Source organism: Sporobolomyces salmoneus, assembly GCF_050403485.1.
Source record: "Sporobolomyces salmoneus JCM6883 DNA, S_salmoneus_JCM6883_v1_ctg84, whole genome shotgun sequence".
Taxonomy (NCBI): domain Eukaryota; kingdom Fungi; phylum Basidiomycota; class Microbotryomycetes; order Sporidiobolales; family Sporidiobolaceae; genus Sporobolomyces; species Sporobolomyces salmoneus.
The window spans coordinates 43,376-61,635 of NW_027481079.1; the positions used below are offsets into that span (position 1 = coordinate 43,376).

Consider the following 18,260-nt stretch of genomic DNA (forward strand, 5'->3'; position numbering starts at 1 on the left):
CGCGGTGCCTTCTCCAGAGGTGGACGTGCTGAATGAGATTGATCGAGACCGGAGAAGACAGAAGAGGACGAAGCGTTGAATAGGAGCAGGTACCGAGTGACCGTGCTTGAACTACGAAGAGGACCGAACATTTTGCCTGAGCGTTCTGACTGAGAGAAGACGGGACGAAGTGGGAGTTCAAAAGCTGCTTGACTGCTACAGTAGAACTCCTCTCAGTGATTTCATCCAGCAGTCCAGAGAGATACAAAAACTTACAACGAAAAGCGAATATGCCGGCTACTCGGACTACAAGAGACTCTCGACTCGTTCGATTCTCCAGCGTCTGGTCCGTCGGAGCTGGACTACGGCTGGAACAGACACGTGGTCATTCTAACTGAATGAGAAGATAGGCGATCTCTTGACAGAAGCACGAAGGTAGTGAAGAAACAAGCATGCATGATTCTCTACTTCAACCTTTTCTGCCGTTCATCCTTTCGTTGGGCTCGGCTCCAATCCTCAATCTGCTTCATACGCGCTCCAACGTCGTCAGGGAGCTGTCCAATTTGTCAGTTTACACGACTCTAGCAAGTCGAGCCCGAGATGAAGAACTCACTTTCCAGCTCTTGAGATGTCCCCTAATACCGTTTACTCGATGATATGCCGAAACTTCCCCATCCCGAAGAAGAACCTACTCACTCATTCTCTGTCAGTACCCTCGCGCTGCTCTCGCAACGAGCGGAAGAAAACTCACAGGGAAACCCCTTGAGATCATTTTGCATCGATACTCGACTTCGCATTCAAGAGCAAACGAGTGTTGATCGTCGTACCACCCCTTCACGAGCCAGTCTTTCAATACGTTACGTACCCCGTCCTCCCATCTCTGATAAGTCTCGCGATCTTCTTGCGAGACCTCGTCCGAGGCTTTCGCGATTCGAGACAAAGCGAACGATACGTCTCCATCGAGGCACGCACTTCTCGACTACAAGGCTCCAGATCCACGATCAGCTCCGAAGTTGTCCGGCGGGAGGAGAAAGACGGCCTTTAGGGAGCGAGAGAGAGGAGCCCACCTTGAAGATCTGATCGGGATTATAAACTGAACTGAAACCTCCTTCTACCTCGATCTGATGGCGTCGCTATACCCTCGTCAGTGACACCATGTTTATGAATGAACACTCGGACCGGGAAGTGACGTACCGGTACTCTCGCATCAGCGACCCTCTCGAACCTCCTCAAATAAAACATCCTATCCCCCTCCGAATTGGACCCCTTCTTCAGAGCTGCCCATTTCCTGTCGCATTCCCGCGCCCAGGACCCTTTATCACCCCTTCCCAGACTCTGGTCCCCTGCTTCTTTGAGAACCGAATTAAGGCGTCGGGAGAATCGGACAAGCTTTACGCTGGCGAACCATCTCAGTCGAACCGTCTTCCGCTTCCTCCCTCCTCGATCATTTCAGTTCTCATCCTCACATTGCAAATCTCGTACACCAGATTATCATCCAAGGTCCGGCTTTCCTCGGGTTTGCCGACACTGACGACGACAACGAGGAGGCGGAGAAACATTACGCACAATCTCTCGGACTTTTGTCGACGCTTCAAGCCTTAAGACGCGTGAGACTCGATCTCCGACTATGCGACCGTCTTGAAGAAGCTGTCATCGTCTGCTCGAAACTCTCAAACCTCGAATATCTGCTTCTCACTGGCTCCGCCTTGCGTATAACGCCTCAAGTCAAAACCGCTTTTCTCGGAGGATACCCTGTCTTGAAACACCTCTCCATACAGCCGATCAATCTCATTGAGACAGGCGATTCCACTATGACAAGTGAGGAGGAGCAAGGGAACTCACCGAAAAGTTCACTCCGAGGTGTTGTCCTGCAAGCTTGGTTCTCGGATGGTCCCAATGCAGCTAGTATCCTGTTCGATACTCTCAAATCTGCCTTCGACTGGTCGCAAGTCACCGTGTGCTACCTCGGTGGACGGAACGTACTTGAAGAAACTCTTCTCCATTTAGCCCTCCAACCGAACCTCGTCGAACTTCGACTCTCCCCTGTCTTCCGTGACATCGAAAGTTTCTACACGACTGTTGTTGCCGCTCTCCCTTTCATGATCAATATTGAAAACCTCATCGTCGAAGAGGCCGAAGCAGGCGACGTTTTCGAATCGCCCTTCACTATCGTCGATTTCCTCGATCTCCTCCCCCAGAACCTCAAAGTCCTCGTACTCGTCCAATTCGCGTTTGAGCCGGACGACTCTTTCAAGATCCGAAAGGCGTCCGATCTCGAGGCAGAGGGGAAAGAGTCGCTTCGGATCCTCGATACGTTCACGACTGATCAACAACGTCTTATTCTGTGCGAGTTTGACACTGGATCGGGAAGAGAATGGTGTCGAGTCGACGAAGAAGAGGTCAGTTTCTCCTTTTCCTTACTCCTTCGTGACCTCCAAAGCGCGTTGATTGGTTTACTCCCCTCCTCGGTTGCAGCAGAGGTCTTCTGAAGACGATAGGTCGGGAGAAGAGAGTCCGCTAGATGAAACGGATTGAAGTGAGAGGGAAGAGAAACGAAACGAATTGTTCAGCGTTTGTACTCTGTCGTCTGTAAACGAGTTTTCAATCTCCTTCAGCCCCAAGTATGTGGTGTCGATCAATCCATAGAGCTTCGACAAGCTAAATGAGAGGGATGCGCTAGCGAGACACGATTTGCTCCAACGCTGCGCCGTGAGTTGTGTTGAAAGTGATCGCAGTCCACTCTTCCGCGTTCACCCTCCGCTACCCCATGGCGGTATAGAGCTTACAAGGTAGCAGATCTCGAACACACAAGCAGCTGCTATCTATCGATGAGACGAAGGAGGAGAGATCAATCGAGAGGCGCGAGGGAAGTGACTCGAGGGAAAGGCTCAAGCTTTGCTCTTTCACCTTTGACACTGCGACAGGTTTCTTTTTCTCGTCTTGATTCATGCGTGCCTCATCTCCTAGTCCGTGACTCGAAAACAAGATTGCATAGATTGATGGAAGAGCTAAAGAGCCTCAAGATAAAATACGTTTCGTACACTCTCCATCGCTACTCCAAGTCCTGGACGACGACCATACCCTCCTCCTCCTCCTCCTCCTCCCCCACCGACGACGAGCTAAGCAGCCCTCCACCCATTCCCGGACCAAACCGAACCTCTTTCATCTCGAAAATCATGATCTTCGAACGCGTCCAAATCGGGATGAGGTTCCACTCGCTTGAAGTTGTACGGAAGACCTAACGAGCACGAATCGTGCGAGTGTTAGTTGAGGTGAGAGCGGAGATAGGAGAGAGAGAACGAACGTCGCGAAGCGCCGGATCCACCGAGTCCAGAGAATTGACGTTGTCGAAGGACGATCGAACCTCCAGCTCCAGTTTCTATGTACCGCTAATCCAAGACGTCAGTGAAAGATCGAGATACCCGCTTTCTCTCCCTGAGCGAGTCTAGCCCAAAGATGAGGAGAAAAGAACGTACGATTGAGAGGAGGTGAACGGTTCTTCCCCGAATCGGTATTCCAGTACGATCCCAATCGACCCATATGTGGGTGTGGGTGTTCTCGTACTCGAGCAAGAGCGGCCGAATTCGAACCGATACCGATGGGAGCGTCTCGAGCTTTCGAAGCCGACGAAGATGATGCTGAGAGGCTCGCGAATCTGTCGACCGGAGGGATTGGAGTAGGCCTAGGTTGGGATTGGAGAGGAACGATAGGTCGAAGTGGGATTGGGTCTATTCGAGGCAATGAAAAAAGTTCGCTTGCGAATCGAAGGAATAAGAACGAGAAAACGGCTTACTTTCCGGTTTCTTCATCGTGTTGGGTTTCTCGCTTCCGAGCCATCCTCCTACTATCCAACTCCAAGCACCCGTCATCATCGTTCCCGACGCTCCTTCTCCCTTCGCCTTCGTTCCCTCAAACCCCTTCTTCCCTCCAATTGATTCCCTCATCGTCGTTCGTCCCGTCCCCGTCCCCTTCCCCTGCCACTGCGCCCATTCACACCCCGCCAATCTCCCTCTAACTTCCCTCTCGATCCACCTCTCCAATCTCGGTAATAAATGCTCCAAGAACATCAAGACGAGTTGGAGGAACGTTAGGAGGAGAGGAGAGATCAGGTAGGAAAGATAGTAGAGAAACCAGACGAGGTAGTAGAGAGGTAAGCGGAGGGTGGGAAGGTAGGGGGCGATGTAGGCGGAGAGGACGAGGGGGGGACGGCTCGAGGACATCGCAAGAGAAAGAGAGAGAGCGAAACTTCAGGGGAATTTGAGAGAAGCGGGTCCGAAAAGGCGGAAAGAGAGACTTGTTAGAGAGTGAAGGGACCGAAGACAATGCAGAGATCGGGAGTAGAACAAAAGCAGAAGCAAACAACAAGGAACAAGGGAGCGAAAGAGGGCTGGGATCCCGTTTCGAAGGAGAGCGTCATCTCGTCTCGTGATATCCGCGGCAACTCCGATGATGTCCCTCTTGTTCCTACCTTCTAGCATACGCCACAGAGTCCAGGCAGAGTAGCGTGTCGTATCCGAGCGAGTCGAGCGAGCGTAAAGAGAAACGAATAAGTAATCGAGCGATCGAGCGAGAAGAGAGTCTGGATATCGCGAGAGCGGCTAGAGCGGTATATAGTGGTGTCCTAAGCATCTTCTGAATGCCGTACAAGTTTAGTCGAATCGTTCAGGTAGTGGTAGAAGTCCAAAACCCATCTTCATCAAAACTTCTCACTGTCTTCCTCCACCTCACACCCACTGCTCTCATCATGGTCCGTCTACCTGTCCTCTCTCTACGTCCCAGTTGTATCCCCTCGCTGACGCTCGTGGCTCCCGCAGTTGAGAAGACAAACCCGACTCCGACGTGAATTCCTCTACAACAAATCTCTCGAACAGAAAGAGAAACAGATTTGGGAGCGGAAACAGAGGGTGAAAGAGTTGTTGGCGAAGGGGAAAGAGGTGCCGAGAGGTCAGGGGGTTGGGGAGAGAGAGGCGAGGATGGATGAGACGAAAGAGGGTACGTTCCGGGTTTCTCTGGGCGGTCTGAGAGGCGCAGTAAGGAGCTGGGAGCTCTTATTGGTGCCGAGAATTAGCTGGGAAAGAGATCGGAGTAGTGGAGAGCGCGAAACGAGGTTAGAAGGAGAAAGGAGAATTTGAGGGTCTCTCAAGTCGCTCTCTGTTATAGGAGAAGGTGCGCACGGTAACAGGTGGCATGCAAGAAGGGACTAAGCGGTCAAGGGAAGTGGAGATGGCTTGAATGGCTACTCTGATCGAACAACTTCCTCACGTTCTCAATTCCTTTCTGAAAACTGACTATTTTCTCTACTCGCTCTCACTCTGACAGAACCTCTCACTCACATCGACGATGAATACGCCCAAGCCGGGCTCGAAGACCCCCGAGTTCTAATCACTACTTCTCGGGATCCATCTTCCAAGCTCGCTCAATTCGCCAAAGTACCTTTCTCCCTCCCTCTTCCTCTTCCTCTTCCTCTTCCTCTTCCTCCTTCTGTACTGACCTCTTCTCTCTGTCGTTGATAGGAATTACGACTCTGTATCCCCAATTCAACCCGTATCAATCGAGGAGGAACCGTCATGTCTGAATTAGCCGACGCATGTCGAGCGAACCAAATGACGGATTTAATCGTCGTTCATGAACATCGAGGAGTTCCCGATGCACTCATGCTTAGTCATTTCCCGCATGGTCCGACGGTGTTGTTTACGTTGACGGGAGTGGTGTTGAGACATAGTTTGGGGGGACTTCAGGGGACTACGATTAGTGAAGCTTATCCTCAGTGAGTAGTCACTCCCTTTCTCGAGTAGGGTTGGCAGAGGAAGCTGATAGAGATGGTGTTGGTGATGTGCATTCAGTTTGATCTTTGAGGGATTTGGATCGAAATTAGGGAAACGAGTTCAAGACGTTTTAAAATTCATCTTCCCTGTACCCAAGTCAGTCTTCCCTCCCTCTCTTCTCCCTTCTCTTTCCGAGCAGCGACTGATGGAAGGATGGGATGAGTACAGAGAGGATTCGAAGAGAACGATGACATTCGTAAACGAAGGAGATTTCATCAGTTTTCGACATCACGTTTTCGTTAAAACTTCTCATAAAGAAGTTCAATTAGCTGAAGTCGGTCCTAGGTTCGAAATGAGACGTAAGTTCAAACACCCGACCTCTCTCTCCTAGCTGTGTTGATTCCAGAGCGAGCGAGGAACTAATGAGGATGAGAGATTGCAGCGTATGAGATTAAGAATGGAACGATTGAACAGAACGAGGCGGACGTGGAATGGGTTTTGAGACCGTATATGAGAACGGGGAGGAAGAGGAATCAACTATAGAAGGGGATCTTTCGCTCGCTTTCATTGTCGTCGGTCGAAAAAGGAGCAACTCCCGCATTTTTCATTTTCTTTCACCTCTCGTTTTTTTTTGCAACTGTTATAGATTTCGCCTCTCGTTTTGTAACTTGTAACAACATTGTTTCTCCCTCTCTTTCTTTCGTACCAACTTCAGAGAGAGCGTTTCAAAGGATTGAACTTTCGGTACACTCTGTCACATTCTTCCCTCCGACTCTCATTCTCGACCGCACCACCCATCCATCCAGCTCTCTCCCGATACCGCAAATTCAAGCTCTATCTTTCACCCCTCCTCGCTTCGCTCTCGAATGTCCGCTCCCCCCTCTTCATCAGTCTCCACCTCCGTCTCATCCCGGTTCGTTTCCTCCACCGATCTAGAAGCCGCCGCTGCGAAACGTAAAGAAGAATGGGCAGCTGCGTACGCGAGGATCGGTCAGGAACCTCCGAAGCAAGAAGAGACAGAGGGAGGGTATGATCCGAGGAGTTTGTGGGAGAAATTACAGGAGAATAAAGTGAGTTGGCCGTCTACTCGGGTACATGGTGTCTGCAGAGGTGGTTGTTGGAGAGAGCTAGGGGAGGGGGAAATGAGCTAGAGAAGCAGAGGGAAGGAGAAGAGGGAATGAGTGAGAGGATGGAGTCTATTCAGCTCGTTCAAGTTCGAGCAGGGCAGAGCTACAACGAGATACGGTATGAACGACTAGTGGAACAGCTACTCGAAGAGGGAACGGAACTTTTGAGCTCAACGAAAAAACTCTCGCATCTCGCTCGGAATTTTCGTTTTTCGCGAAGAAACTGACTTCGTTCCCCCTCTTCTCCTCTCTGGTTCGTCGGTCGATAGTCTAAGAAACAAGAAGCATTCGAAGAACAACTCAAATTCAGTACGTCTCTTCCCCCTTCCCTCTCTCCTTCCGTCCTCTCCTTCTGCGTTGAACTAACTCGTGTGTTTCTTCGTTTTCTTCCTCTGCCGTCTCCCTCACTCTCTCCGAAACCCGCTCTCTCACCGCGACATGTGACCTCGGGAGCAGAGAATCATTTCCGAGCGTTAGACGAAGAAGAAATCTCTTTCCTCGATTCAATGATCGATGAGAACAATGAAGAAGAAGTAGAGAGACAGAAAATCATTAGAGACGAACTCGAGAACTTCCGCAAGTGAGTCTTTACTCTCTCTTGTATTTCCGTTGGAAGAACGGGAGAGGCTGATGAGAGAACTTGATGGGGACGAGTAGAGCTGTAACGAAGAAAAGTGTACCGATTCCACCTCCGACGACGACGACGATTTCAACCCCGATCGCTTCGACTTCGAAACTCACCGCATCATCTCAAGTGACTCCTTCAGCTTCAACGACGACGACGACGATGATGACGGGAGCAGGGAAGGTAGATAATGGGAAAGGAAAAGCGAAAGGGAAAGGGAAGAAAACGTTACCTGGTTTAGTTGTGAAACCCAAGAAGAAGGGGAACGACAAAACTCCTCCTGTCAAGAAGAGTTCGGAGTCAACGGAAACGACAGAGGAGAAACTGGTTCAAGTGAAGATGAGTGAGGAGGAAACTGCTGCTCAAGGAACGACGACGAGAAAGAGGGGAAAGGAGGAGAAGGAAACGACAGGAACGGGCAAGGAGGTTGAGGGAGATGATCATGATGCGAAGGAAGGGAAGAAGAGGAAAGTTTGAAGGTTGATTGATTGAAATCGAAGTGGGATTGATTGACTAAGGGAGTTTTTTTGCGAAAGAGCAGCGAACGGAGAGAGCTTGTCTCGTTGGGAAAGAAAGAGACTCAAAGCATTCTCACACGCTCGCTCTCGAACGACATACTCGGAGAACCTGCGAGAGTCAAGAGCAGAATCTCCCTCGCTCGCTCGAGACAGAGAGTCGTGAGTAAAAAAAGAGTGAACTGTTTCGTTGCATCGAAAGAAAAAAACAGGTGGAAGACGCTCCTTCGGTTCCTCGCTCTTAATCGTATCCCCTCCCACTCCTCTTCTTCTCCCTCTTCTTCTTCTTATGTAATTTATCCCCCGTAGCCTCTTTCATTTTCTTAACCCCAACCAAATTAACTTTCCCTTGTTCCTTCGCAAAGAATTGTTGATCCAATGCATCAGCTCTATAACTCTGTCTCGTTCCATTCATCGCGTTCTCTACCCCGGCACCCCCCGAGGAGGGAGGAACGTAGTAATCGGATTTTTGGGATACTCGAGTCGTGGGGGCCATCTTCTTTTTGAGTCGGTTTTGAGCACGAAGAGTTTCGAGATCTCGTGTTTCGGCGTTGAAAACGTCGGCGGAGATACCGGGAGGGGGTTGAACGAAGAGGAGTTTCCCAGAGACGTAGTCTTTGAGAATTACTCGTGCCGCTCGTGAGACGTCGGTGTTTCCGGCGTGTCCTCCAGTGAAGAACCCTCGTCCGACTAGAGACAACGACAGCTTGAGTTAACTCTGACGATGAGAGGAGGGAGGGAGAGCAGCGGAACGTACGAGAGTAAGTATTGAGGAATTCTCTCGCGGTAGGAATTCCAGTACCTCCTTCACTAATCGGTAACGTATTAATCTTCAATCCATACATTCCCTCGAGTACCTCCTGCGGGATCCTTCGGGTGACGAGTTCGACCGGTGCGGTGAATTCCCTCAATTGATCGATTGGTAAAACTCCATCGACGACTAAATCGGCTTTCGTCGCTGCGAATTGGGGGAACACTAATCCGGGACAATCGCACAGGAGTACTTCGGGAGAGAGGCGGAGAGTTTGGAGATGCTTCGTTTTACCGGGTGTGGCGGAAACTGAAACTTTCTTTTCTCCGATCAAGGCGTTGATTGTAGAGGATTTACCGACGTTCGGGTATCCGACGAGTCCGACAACCATCTTTTCTCCAGTTCGAGAGAGCGAGACTAGTAACGACGAAGAGAGAGTGATTGAGGGTCAGTCGAGTGAGAGAGAGAAAGAACGAGAGAGAAGATTTCTCACCTTCGGGAGCATGACTCAAGAACAAAGCTTCCAACTCCAACACACTCAAAATCCTCGTTCTATCAGCCTCATCCGAACCAGGTACACTAATCCCTGCACCCCTCCTGATCTTCTTCGTTAATTCATCGACCTCATCGTCTCCCTCCTCGTCCGAATCTTCCTCTTCTGAATCACTCTCGTCATCCCTACTCGTTACTTTGATCCCCGAACTCGAAGGTGAGACGATCCCACCAGGCGCTTTCTTGTCCTCCGCAAGAGCAGCTTTGAGTTTGTTACCCGATTTTGGAATCTTCATTCCAGAAATCAAGAAATCTTCTCCTCCTTCTTCCTCCTCCTCCTCCTCGTCTGAGTCGGATTCTTCGGGGATATCGTTGAGAGCGGAGAGTTCTTCTTGTCGTGCACGTTCTTCTTGTAAGGCGATACCGTTCGCGGCGGAGAAGAAGGCGTATTGAATAGAGTGTTGTTCAAAATAATCTGCCCATCCTTCCCTATCTCGTTTCACTCCACGGTCAGTGACCCGCACTCACACAGTCAGATGAGTGGAATGATCGTACCTCTGTTTCTGGGTCAAGAGATCCGATTTGTTGATCAATAACAAGTTCCTTCTTCGAGGTTTCGGTTTCTCTTCCTCCTCCTCCTCCTTCTCGTCTTGATCGTCGGGTTTCTCTTCCCCCCCATTTCCCTCGTTCAATTCGAGTACGTAACGTTCTAGATCTTCCGATCGAAAGTTCAAAGGGTTTCGAGCGTCGACGATTTGAACGATCAAGTCGGATCTTTCACAAGTTCTCCATAATTGTCGCCAAACTTCTAAATTCCTTTCGAATGGAGTTAGGAGTAACGATTGATTCTCTTGTAGACTGCTCACACGAATCTTTTAATCAGTGACTGCATGACTCTAAAAGGAGAGCTTGGGACTTACTCTGCGAGACCTCTCCTCCATTCCAAAAAAGCGTCCCTCTCCTGTCGTTCCAAATTCACTCTTGACATTTCCCTAGTCCATCCAGGTCTCCTCGGTACTTGTAACCTCTCTACATTATCCCTCTGTTTCCTCCTCACTTCGTTCTCCTCTTGCGGAGTCAACAGATACGGATTATGAGAAGCGGCGGAAAGGGAAGGGTCGGAAACTACTTTAATGTTTTGACGTTCGGCACTGAAATCCGTGTCGGCTAATTGAGCCGTAGAGAGGAATTCGTTCAAGTCGTTCTCTTGAGTGACGGAAGAGAGTCCGGCGGCGATTTCAGAGGTGTGAAGAGTTGGATCGGCCGCGATTTGAGCCGCTTTCGCTCGTCGATTAACAACTGATCACTCTGGAGGTGGTCAGTATAGTGCGGACGGACAGGAGGGAGAGGGGAGAGGAAGAGGACGAACTGGCTCGACCTAATCCAGATGGATTCGTTCGTTTCTTCTCGTAGCCAGACTTTCGACTAGGTCCGATATCGTTACGCACTGGTGGTTTGAATCCGGTTTTACCAGTCATGATTCGGCGACTGACTGGATGGGGTGTGAGATGGTGAAGGGAGAGTCGAAGAATATTCGAACTCTGATGAAAAAATCGCTCCGGAGATTACAATATCCGTTTCTCGGCTCTCTCTGTTTGCTTGCTGGACTCGCTGGGGAGGTAGAGTACGTTCTAGGAAGTGTGATAGTTGCAACAACAAAAAACATAATCGACAAAGATTCGAAAACCTCGCATCGATCCAAAACTCCTTCCTGCCTCTCGCTCGATCAGAACCCGAAAGCATCAAACGAGAAAGCTTCGACCGTATTCTTCGTCTCCACTTTCGGTTTCCCAATCCCACTAGCTTCCCTGAATAATCGTTTCTGTTTCTCTGCTTCGTCTGCCTCTTCCTCTTCCACCTCCTTTTCCTGTTCTTTCTCCCTCTCTTCTGCCTTGTCCGACTGAGGGGACGGTGAGACGGTCTTCTTCGTTGTCGTCGCCGATGGAGCGGGGGAGAACATATCGAATAAACTCGAAGTATCGGGTTCGACAAAATTCGTCGGTTCGAGTTTCGGTTTCGGAGCTGGTGCTGCTGAAGTTGGAAGAGAAGTGTTTGTCGAGTTGGGAGGGGGAGAATCGGGAGGAGGAATGAATCGATAGGATTGGACGAGATCGAGCGCGAGGAGATGATAGCCTGCAGAGAAACGGAGAGGGGTCAGCGAAACGAATTTTCCGTCGGAGGAGAGAGTGGAGACTTACCTGACTCGCAGAGAAGTATCGCACCGTAGAGAACGAACTGTCACCGACCATCGGAGACGAGATGAGTTGAGTCCTTCAAGAAAAGCGAGAGGAAAATCGACTTACTTCGGATTCATTCTTCCCTTCGAAAAATGCGAGGACCTCTTTCCCCGTCTTCTCCTGGAGCAATCGCTGTACAAATATAACTCCAACCGGATCCTCGTCCATCGGATCGATCGGGATTGAATCAAACTTGAATTTTTCAAATTTCGTCGTTAAAGTCGGGATTGAATCCTGGTGAGCTCGTTGATCTTATCAGTATCTCTTCATACTGCAACAAGAGTGACGAACTCACGATCAACACTCTCCCACTCAACTCTTTCTCCCCCAGCATCTCGCACACCAAAGAGCTCAAGAACCGATCCCCTTCACTCAAAGCTTTCGGTAAAACCGTTTTCTCTAGAATCTCCCTCAAAACCGGTCCGACTTCTCCTCCTTCTTCTCCAGCTACTTCGTAGGTTCTGGCGATCGCGATAGCTAGTAAAGGATCGGATAAGTGACGGAGGATGACGGAGCAGCAGTCGGAGAGTGAATCGCCTAGGAGGAAAAAAGCTGCTGCGAAAACTGCCAAACAGCTCTCAACATCCTCATCAGTTCCGGTTTCCTCGAACGGGACGGGGGGACGAGGAGAAAGTGAGCGTGACTGACGGAATCTCCTCTTTGATAACAAAGCGAACGCGTTCTTCCTCGCGGCACTCTTCCAACGTTCTTGTTCGAAATCGTTAGAAAGGAATTTCAACATTTGTCTCTGGTCGGAATGTCCGAGGGATTGTTTCCAGAAGGTGTAGACTTGAGGGAGACGTCGGAGGGAAAGGTAGAAGAGCATGGGGAGGATTGGGTCGCGTGAATCGGGGGAGAGGAGGAAGGAAGTGCGACCGATTAATTCGATCGTATGAAGCTGGGGACGAGGAAGGGAAGGTCAGTGGCGGGTGATAGAGAGGAGAGAGTGAAAGGACGTACGAGACATTCACGATCGCGTAGCCAGAGGGGAATTCCGAGAGTTTTCGCGTTCTCCCAGGATAATTTCCCTTCTCCCGATTGCACGGAATTGATACTCTCGTCCAGCAACACTTGCTGATCTTTCGAGTGGAAGGCGAAGAGTAGGTCGCGAGAGTCGAGTGAGACCGGAGAATCGTTCGGAAGAGGAGAGAGCGAGAGTGAAGAAGGGTTCGAATTAACGAGTGATCGCAAGCTGGCGAGGTAGCGGATTCCGAATTCGTCGGTCGTGTTCAATTTACCTTGAACCTACAGGAGGTGAGATCGTCCAATCATTAGCGTTGACCCTCGGACGAAGGAAACGGCTAGAAGAAGAAAGATCTCACGTCGTAAACCGTTTGAACGAGATTCTTCAGCTCGACGTGATCTGCACTCGAGACACCCCTGAGAGTGTTACCCTTCGAGAGAGCCAGGACGAGTCGAGATCGATCAGAGTCGGATAGCTTGAGAGTCGATTCGAGATCGTTTGCTTTTTGTCGAAGAGCGAGTTCGGCTGCGGTCGAGAGCGCGTTGGCGACGTCTCCCTTGACCTGTTGACGTAGTACGGGGTCAGTGTGTAGCCAGGAAGTAATTTGCGCGCGAGTAAGCTCACAGATTTATCCTCGACTCGTTTTCGCTTTCTCTCGAAATCGTCGAGAATCTCATCGATCCCGAATCTACTCCTCGCGCTCGAGTCGGTCGACTCCAGTCGCACAATCACGTTCCCGTCTTCATCGAGCTCCTTCGCAATCAGAGTGAATAGTTTGCGAACCGAATCAAGATGTCCTTTTTTCATCGCGCGAAATCGAAATTAGCTCTAGTTCAAGTCAGTTGAGAAAATGATTGCGACTCACCGAACTCGATCATTCTCCTCAGCAACTGATGACTGATCAATCTCAGCGGTTCCGTGGATTCCTTCACTTCGAGTTCCAACTTCTTCGTGATAGCGAATTTGTTACCTTTTTGATCGATCTTGTGTTGTAAGAGTGCGAAGGAATGGAAAAACAATTGTGATTGACACGCGATTGAGAGACCGAAGGAGTGGAATTGGAGGTTGGTGATTGGAGAGGGAGTACTACCGAACGAAAGAGAAACGGAGAGTTAGGTTTTCCGCGAGAGTATCGACGAATGCAAAGCAGGAGAAACGTACGCGGGAGTGATAAGAGCGACTTGTTTCCATCGACTTGAAGCGCCCTGTGGTTGCGACTGCCGCCGGGTTGGGATGAAGAGGAGAACTTTGGTTGGAGTTGCGAGGGAGAGGAGGTTTGTGTCGATCGAGAATTCCAGAGAAATCGTCTTTTCCCTATCGATACAATAGCCCTCAGTTAGCTAGGATGACTTTCGAATGCGAGAAAACGGACGTACTCGAGAGGTAAGGAGAACTCGAGAGCGTTCCCGAATTTCCGATTCCGGTCGTTCCAAATCGAGAGTTCGTTATCCGTAGCTACAGGAAAAGCATCGTGAGTACTACCTCAAGAGATAAAACAAAGGGTTTTATCGAGAGAAATACTCACCTAAAGCGATAACCCCATTCCCTCTCGAGCTCGATCTCCTAACTCCTTTTCGACCCGTCTTCAACCCTTCTCGGCTCGTCATCCATTCCGGCTCTTCAATCGTCAGATCGAGAGTCCACGTTCGTACACATCCTTCCGAATCGACACTTTGGACTTGGATCTGATCGATTGTCGAAGAAGAAGAAGCGGAAAGAGGAGGAGGAGGAACGATCGAAACCCAAACGATCGTTGCATCGTCTGAGCATATCGGAGAGGTCGAGATTGATCGAGAGGGAGCGCCGGGGAAGATTTGTCGAGAGGGTGAATGATAAATCCATGAGTTGAGAGCGTAATCGTAAGTTCTGTCCTCTGGCTTCTTCTTCTCGTCGTATTCGTTTGAGGTCGAGGTGGATGTTCGTTGGACTTTCGTAACTGCGACGATCCAAGTTTGTAAATCGTCTTCACTCCTCCTGACAACGAAAAACGCTTTCGCATCATCGAAATCGATTCTTCCTCCTCCCTCTTTTTCGTCGAAACTTTTCTCCCTCAATAACTTTAATCGAGTCGCTTCCTCCCGGTCATAGACCAACAACTTACTACCTTGACCCACGACGACCCGTTTCCCACCATACCAAGTCGCAACTCTCAATTTCTTCCCTTCCTCGTTCCCTTCATTCGTTGTCAAATCTGAAACGCTCTCCTCCCGACTATTCACCACCGCTTCATCTCCCTCAAGCTCGATATTCTCCCAACTCTGGATTCGAACTTTCTTTCGCCCGTTGTCCGAGGTGTCGAGAGAGGTCCCGAGTACGGTGAAGTTCTCGCCGGTCGGAAAAGATCGAATCAATTTTCGAACGAATCCAACGAAACTTATAGCGGGTTTCTCGAATCGAACTCGAGTGATCGTCTTCGACTCTTCTTCCGATGAGGCGGATCCGGAGGAGGAGGGAGAAAGGGAGAGGTCGAGACGAGTGTGAAGGAGAGCGGACCAGGAAGAACACGAGATCAGATGCAGAGTTGAATTGGGGGAGGAACGGGAGAGGAGGAGATGAGTGTGACGGAAATAGGCGAGGTGATCACGAGGGACGAGAGGAAGTGAAGTGCAAGCTCGAATGAGGCGAGTTTGGGAGGTTAAACAAGTCGGAGGTCGAGAATCAAGGTTCTATTTGAACGAGGTGGAGAGAACGTCAAGTCCGGCGTCTGAGTCGAATGGAAAGACAACTAGAAGACGATGGAAGAACTTACGGAAACCGTAGTCAAGTAAAATTGACCATCCTCGAATAAACTCCAAAACAAATCTTCCCTCCCATTTCCCTTGACCGCTTTTCTCGTCTTCCAATAACCCGTCCAAAGAACTCTCGGAGCTCTCTTGATCGCTACAGCTTTTTCTTTCTGTTGAGGAGCTCGTTGATTCTGTTCGAGCGGAACTAGAGGAGATCGACCGATTCCTCCTGGCCGTGCTGGTGCGGGAGGAGTCGACAAAGACGCAGAGGAAGACGGGAGAGGTGGAGGTGGACTCGGTAGAGTGATCCATAGCGAGAAATAGGACGGTTCGTCGATTACGCATCCCCATAAATGGATTTTGTTTTGAATCGTTGTTGTCATCAGGATCGGTTCGGAACTGTGAAGGCCTCAAAGATGTCTCAGCCCCATCGCGATGCGGCTGACGATCTGAAGAACTCACGAGGAAGAAGCATAGTCATCGAGAGACGAAGAACCTGAAGTTCGAGGATTTCTCCAGTCGATCGATTTTAGACGAACGGAATTAGACGCTCGAGATCGGAAGACGAGATGGAACGGTAGAGATTTGTCGGCGGAAGTAGAAGGAGTCCCTGTGGAGGACGAGAGATCGTAGATAATGCAAGTTGCGGCCTGTCGAGGTAAAACTGCTAGAATTCGTTCGTCGTTCGTTGGCGAGGTCCGTTCGGTCAGGCGAAGGTGAGAGATCGGAAGAGAGAATCTAACGTCGTTGAAGTGATAGGATCAGCGGAAAGTCGCGCGGAAAGAGCTCCAGAAGAAGCTCTGACGTGCGAAAGCGAAAAAACATACGGCAAGATCGCAACGAGTTTCCAGCTCGGTAAAGCGTACTCCTCCTTCAAAACATATACGACAACTTGTCCTCCAGCTTGTAAGACGATCATATCTATCTCGAGGAAAGAGCGCTTGAGCTTGACTTGCGAGAAAACAAAAACGGAAACGAAACGAGTTCGACAGCTTACCTTGTCGGAAATCGACCGTTTCAATCTTCCCATATTGCGTAGTAAAGCTCGAATGAACCCTCCATTGACCTAGCGAGCGATCTGGAGTTGAGGTTGATTCGAAGATCGCTAATTTGTTTTGAACGCTTGCGACGATCTGAAGAACGAGTCAGGTCAGCCGCGGCTTATCACCTAGAGCAAGAGAAGGACCGCTTACACGATTCGACGATTGATCTACTGCGATAGACGAGATGCTCGACTCTGAGGGAGCAGCTTCGGATAAATGGGGGAAAGCAGCTCTGAACGAGATTGAATTGATCAGGGTAGCTGATTCGTCGAGTACGTAGATTGAATCATTCGCAGTAGCAACCTACAGGACTCGTCCAGGTCAGTCAGAGTCAGCGAGAAAGGAGAGGAGAGGGAAACTGACGAGATGAGGTCGACCGAATAGAATTGTCGAGAGGATCTCGTTCGGTGCCGGTAGAGCGGCTTGTTGTAGTTCCAGAGTCGTATTCATGGTCGTATCATCCTCGTCGAGTAAGTGGAAGTAGAGAGAGAGAGAGAGAAAGAGCGATGAATCACCAAACTCTCTCCTTTCTCTCCTCTCCCTCGCCTCGTCCGCAAACGATATGGCGAACTACTACAGCTCATCCGGCTATTCACACCTCGGTCCGAACAACGCAGCAGCACAACAAGACCCTTCTTCCCTCTCTTTCTATTCTCCGTCATCTTCCTCTTCCCAATTCTACAACTCCCGACCCTCTCTCGACCCGGATATCCCTCGAAACCAAGACGTCGTAGCTGGATCGATCACTCCTGGTGCTCTAGGAGGTGGAATTTCGACTCCAGGATTGGAGGGGAATGGAGGAGCGAATGGGGGAACGAATGGACCGATAATGGTGAGGAATTGGTGGAATGCGTTCACGCCTTGGACTGGGATTGAAGGTCAAGAACCTCCGTTATTACAAGGTACGTCTTTCCGAGTCATTCAGCTAGAAAGAAGCTGAAATTGCGACAGTCGTGCAGAGTTGGGAATCAATTTCGACCATATCCTTGCGAAATCTTTGACGGTGTTGAACCCGTTGAAGACAGTGGATCCTCATATCATGGACGACGCCGACTTGGCAGGTCCTCTCGTGTTTTGTTTCGTTTTCGCTTGTTTCCTTTTACTCGTCAGTTTTTCCCTTCTCTCTCTCTTCCCCTCTCTCTCGTGGTCTGACTGACTCGTCTGGGTGGGATTATAGAGCGGAAAACCTCAGTTCAGCTACATCTACGGAGTCGCCTTGATCGGATCCGCTTCGATGTACGCATTGTTGAATTTGATGAGTGAATCCGGAATCGACGCACATCGAACCGCTTCCGTTCTCGGTTATTGTATCCTTCCTCTCGTCCTTTTATCCATGTTTAACGTCGTTCTCAACCTCGAGTGAGTCACTCCTTTCTCTTTCCTTGTATCGTTCCGTTTCGGTCGCTGATTCGAGTTTCGATTTTTTCGTAGTGGAATGACGGGATACCTCCTTTCGTCAATTTTCGTCCTCTGGTCGACGTATTCGAGCTCGTCGATATTCGCGACGGTACTGCATCTTTCACATCAGAGGTTCTTGGTCGCCTATCCGGTTGGGTTGTTGTATTCTGCTTTCAGTTTGTTTGTTTTCGAGGTTCAGAAGAAATAGAATCCATCATCTTTCTCTCTCCAGTGCGTCTCGCTCGGTGATAATGCTCGTTGGCGCGGTAGAAGCGAGGCGATACGCTCGCAAGCGAGAGAAGAGGAGTCAAGAATAGCGTTTCGAGGCAAAAATAAAAGGGTCTACAGCAACGAGGTTGGGAGATCATGGAACTGGAAGAAAATTGATAGGGTAGGAGGAAATGAACGGGGAGGGAGAAGGTGAAAGGAGACAAGAGGGAAACAGAATAGAGGCGCGGGCAAGGAGAATAATTCTAGAGAGGAGACGAGACTCGGTAGATTACTTGTTTGCGCGGGGTGAGCTCGGAGAGGGAGAAGTAGCTAGGTTTTTAGGGTTAGGGTTAGGGTTAGGGTTAGGGTTAGGGTTAGGGTTAGGGTTAGGGTTAGGGTTAGGGTTAGGGTTAGGGTTAGGGTTAGGG

The 18,260-nt window shown here is 49.9% G+C and overlaps 7 protein-coding genes across 7 annotated transcripts; 4 read left to right on the forward strand and 3 right to left on the reverse strand.

The window, feature by feature from the left end:
* Positions 1–1,103: 1,103 nt before the first annotated feature.
* On the forward strand, positions 1,104–2,468 carry JCM6883_002967 (uncharacterized protein; the record flags this gene model as incomplete). Its single annotated transcript, XM_076635132.1, has 2 exons — positions 1,104–1,122; positions 1,393–2,468. The coding sequence occupies 2 exons, from the start codon at positions 1,104–1,106 to the stop codon at positions 2,466–2,468; spliced, it is 1,095 nt and encodes a 364-aa protein (XP_076484898.1).
* A 630-nt stretch (positions 2,469–3,098) lies between these two features.
* On the reverse strand, positions 3,099–4,199 carry JCM6883_002968 (uncharacterized protein; the record flags this gene model as incomplete). The annotated part of the gene is made up of 4 exons (XM_076635133.1): positions 3,099–3,217; positions 3,284–3,358; positions 3,456–3,707; positions 3,773–4,199. 4 exons carry the CDS (start codon positions 4,197–4,199, stop codon positions 3,099–3,101), a joined length of 873 nt encoding a protein of 290 aa, XP_076484899.1.
* A 524-nt stretch (positions 4,200–4,723) lies between these two features.
* IMP4 (snoRNA-binding rRNA-processing protein IMP4) lies at positions 4,724–6,287 on the forward strand (the record flags this gene model as incomplete). Its single annotated transcript, XM_076635134.1, has 7 exons — positions 4,724–4,726; positions 4,794–4,971; positions 5,299–5,408; positions 5,493–5,746; positions 5,823–5,900; positions 5,973–6,103; positions 6,187–6,287. The coding sequence occupies 7 exons, from the start codon at positions 4,724–4,726 to the stop codon at positions 6,285–6,287; spliced, it is 855 nt and encodes a 284-aa protein (XP_076484900.1).
* A 323-nt stretch (positions 6,288–6,610) lies between these two features.
* On the forward strand, positions 6,611–7,973 carry JCM6883_002970 (PSME3-interacting protein; the record flags this gene model as incomplete). The annotated part of the gene is made up of 4 exons (XM_076635135.1): positions 6,611–6,814; positions 7,141–7,180; positions 7,328–7,451; positions 7,529–7,973. 4 exons carry the CDS (start codon positions 6,611–6,613, stop codon positions 7,971–7,973), a joined length of 813 nt encoding a protein of 270 aa, XP_076484901.1.
* A 279-nt stretch (positions 7,974–8,252) lies between these two features.
* Positions 8,253–10,732, reverse strand: JCM6883_002971 (uncharacterized protein; the record flags this gene model as incomplete). Its single annotated transcript, XM_076635136.1, has 6 exons — positions 8,253–8,701; positions 8,769–9,179; positions 9,256–9,743; positions 9,810–10,112; positions 10,175–10,553; positions 10,624–10,732. 6 exons carry the CDS (start codon positions 10,730–10,732, stop codon positions 8,253–8,255), a joined length of 2,139 nt encoding a protein of 712 aa, XP_076484902.1.
* Positions 10,733–10,980: 248 nt separating this feature from the next.
* RAV1 (Rav1p) lies at positions 10,981–16,674 on the reverse strand (the record flags this gene model as incomplete). The annotated part of the gene is made up of 18 exons (XM_076635137.1): positions 10,981–11,387; positions 11,453–11,489; positions 11,558–11,725; positions 11,787–12,055; positions 12,140–12,389; positions 12,452–12,736; positions 12,814–13,017; positions 13,080–13,252; positions 13,321–13,541; positions 13,617–13,769; positions 13,832–13,910; positions 13,981–15,121; positions 15,205–15,580; positions 15,644–15,919; positions 16,009–16,102; positions 16,179–16,314; positions 16,375–16,527; positions 16,588–16,674. 18 exons carry the CDS (start codon positions 16,672–16,674, stop codon positions 10,981–10,983), a joined length of 4,509 nt encoding a protein of 1,502 aa, XP_076484903.1.
* Positions 16,675–16,786: 112 nt separating this feature from the next.
* On the forward strand, positions 16,787–17,830 carry YIP1 (transporter YIP1; the record flags this gene model as incomplete). Its single annotated transcript, XM_076635138.1, has 4 exons — positions 16,787–17,126; positions 17,184–17,329; positions 17,402–17,583; positions 17,656–17,830. 4 exons carry the CDS (start codon positions 16,787–16,789, stop codon positions 17,828–17,830), a joined length of 843 nt encoding a protein of 280 aa, XP_076484904.1.
* Between the last annotated feature and the right edge of the window lie 430 nt (positions 17,831–18,260).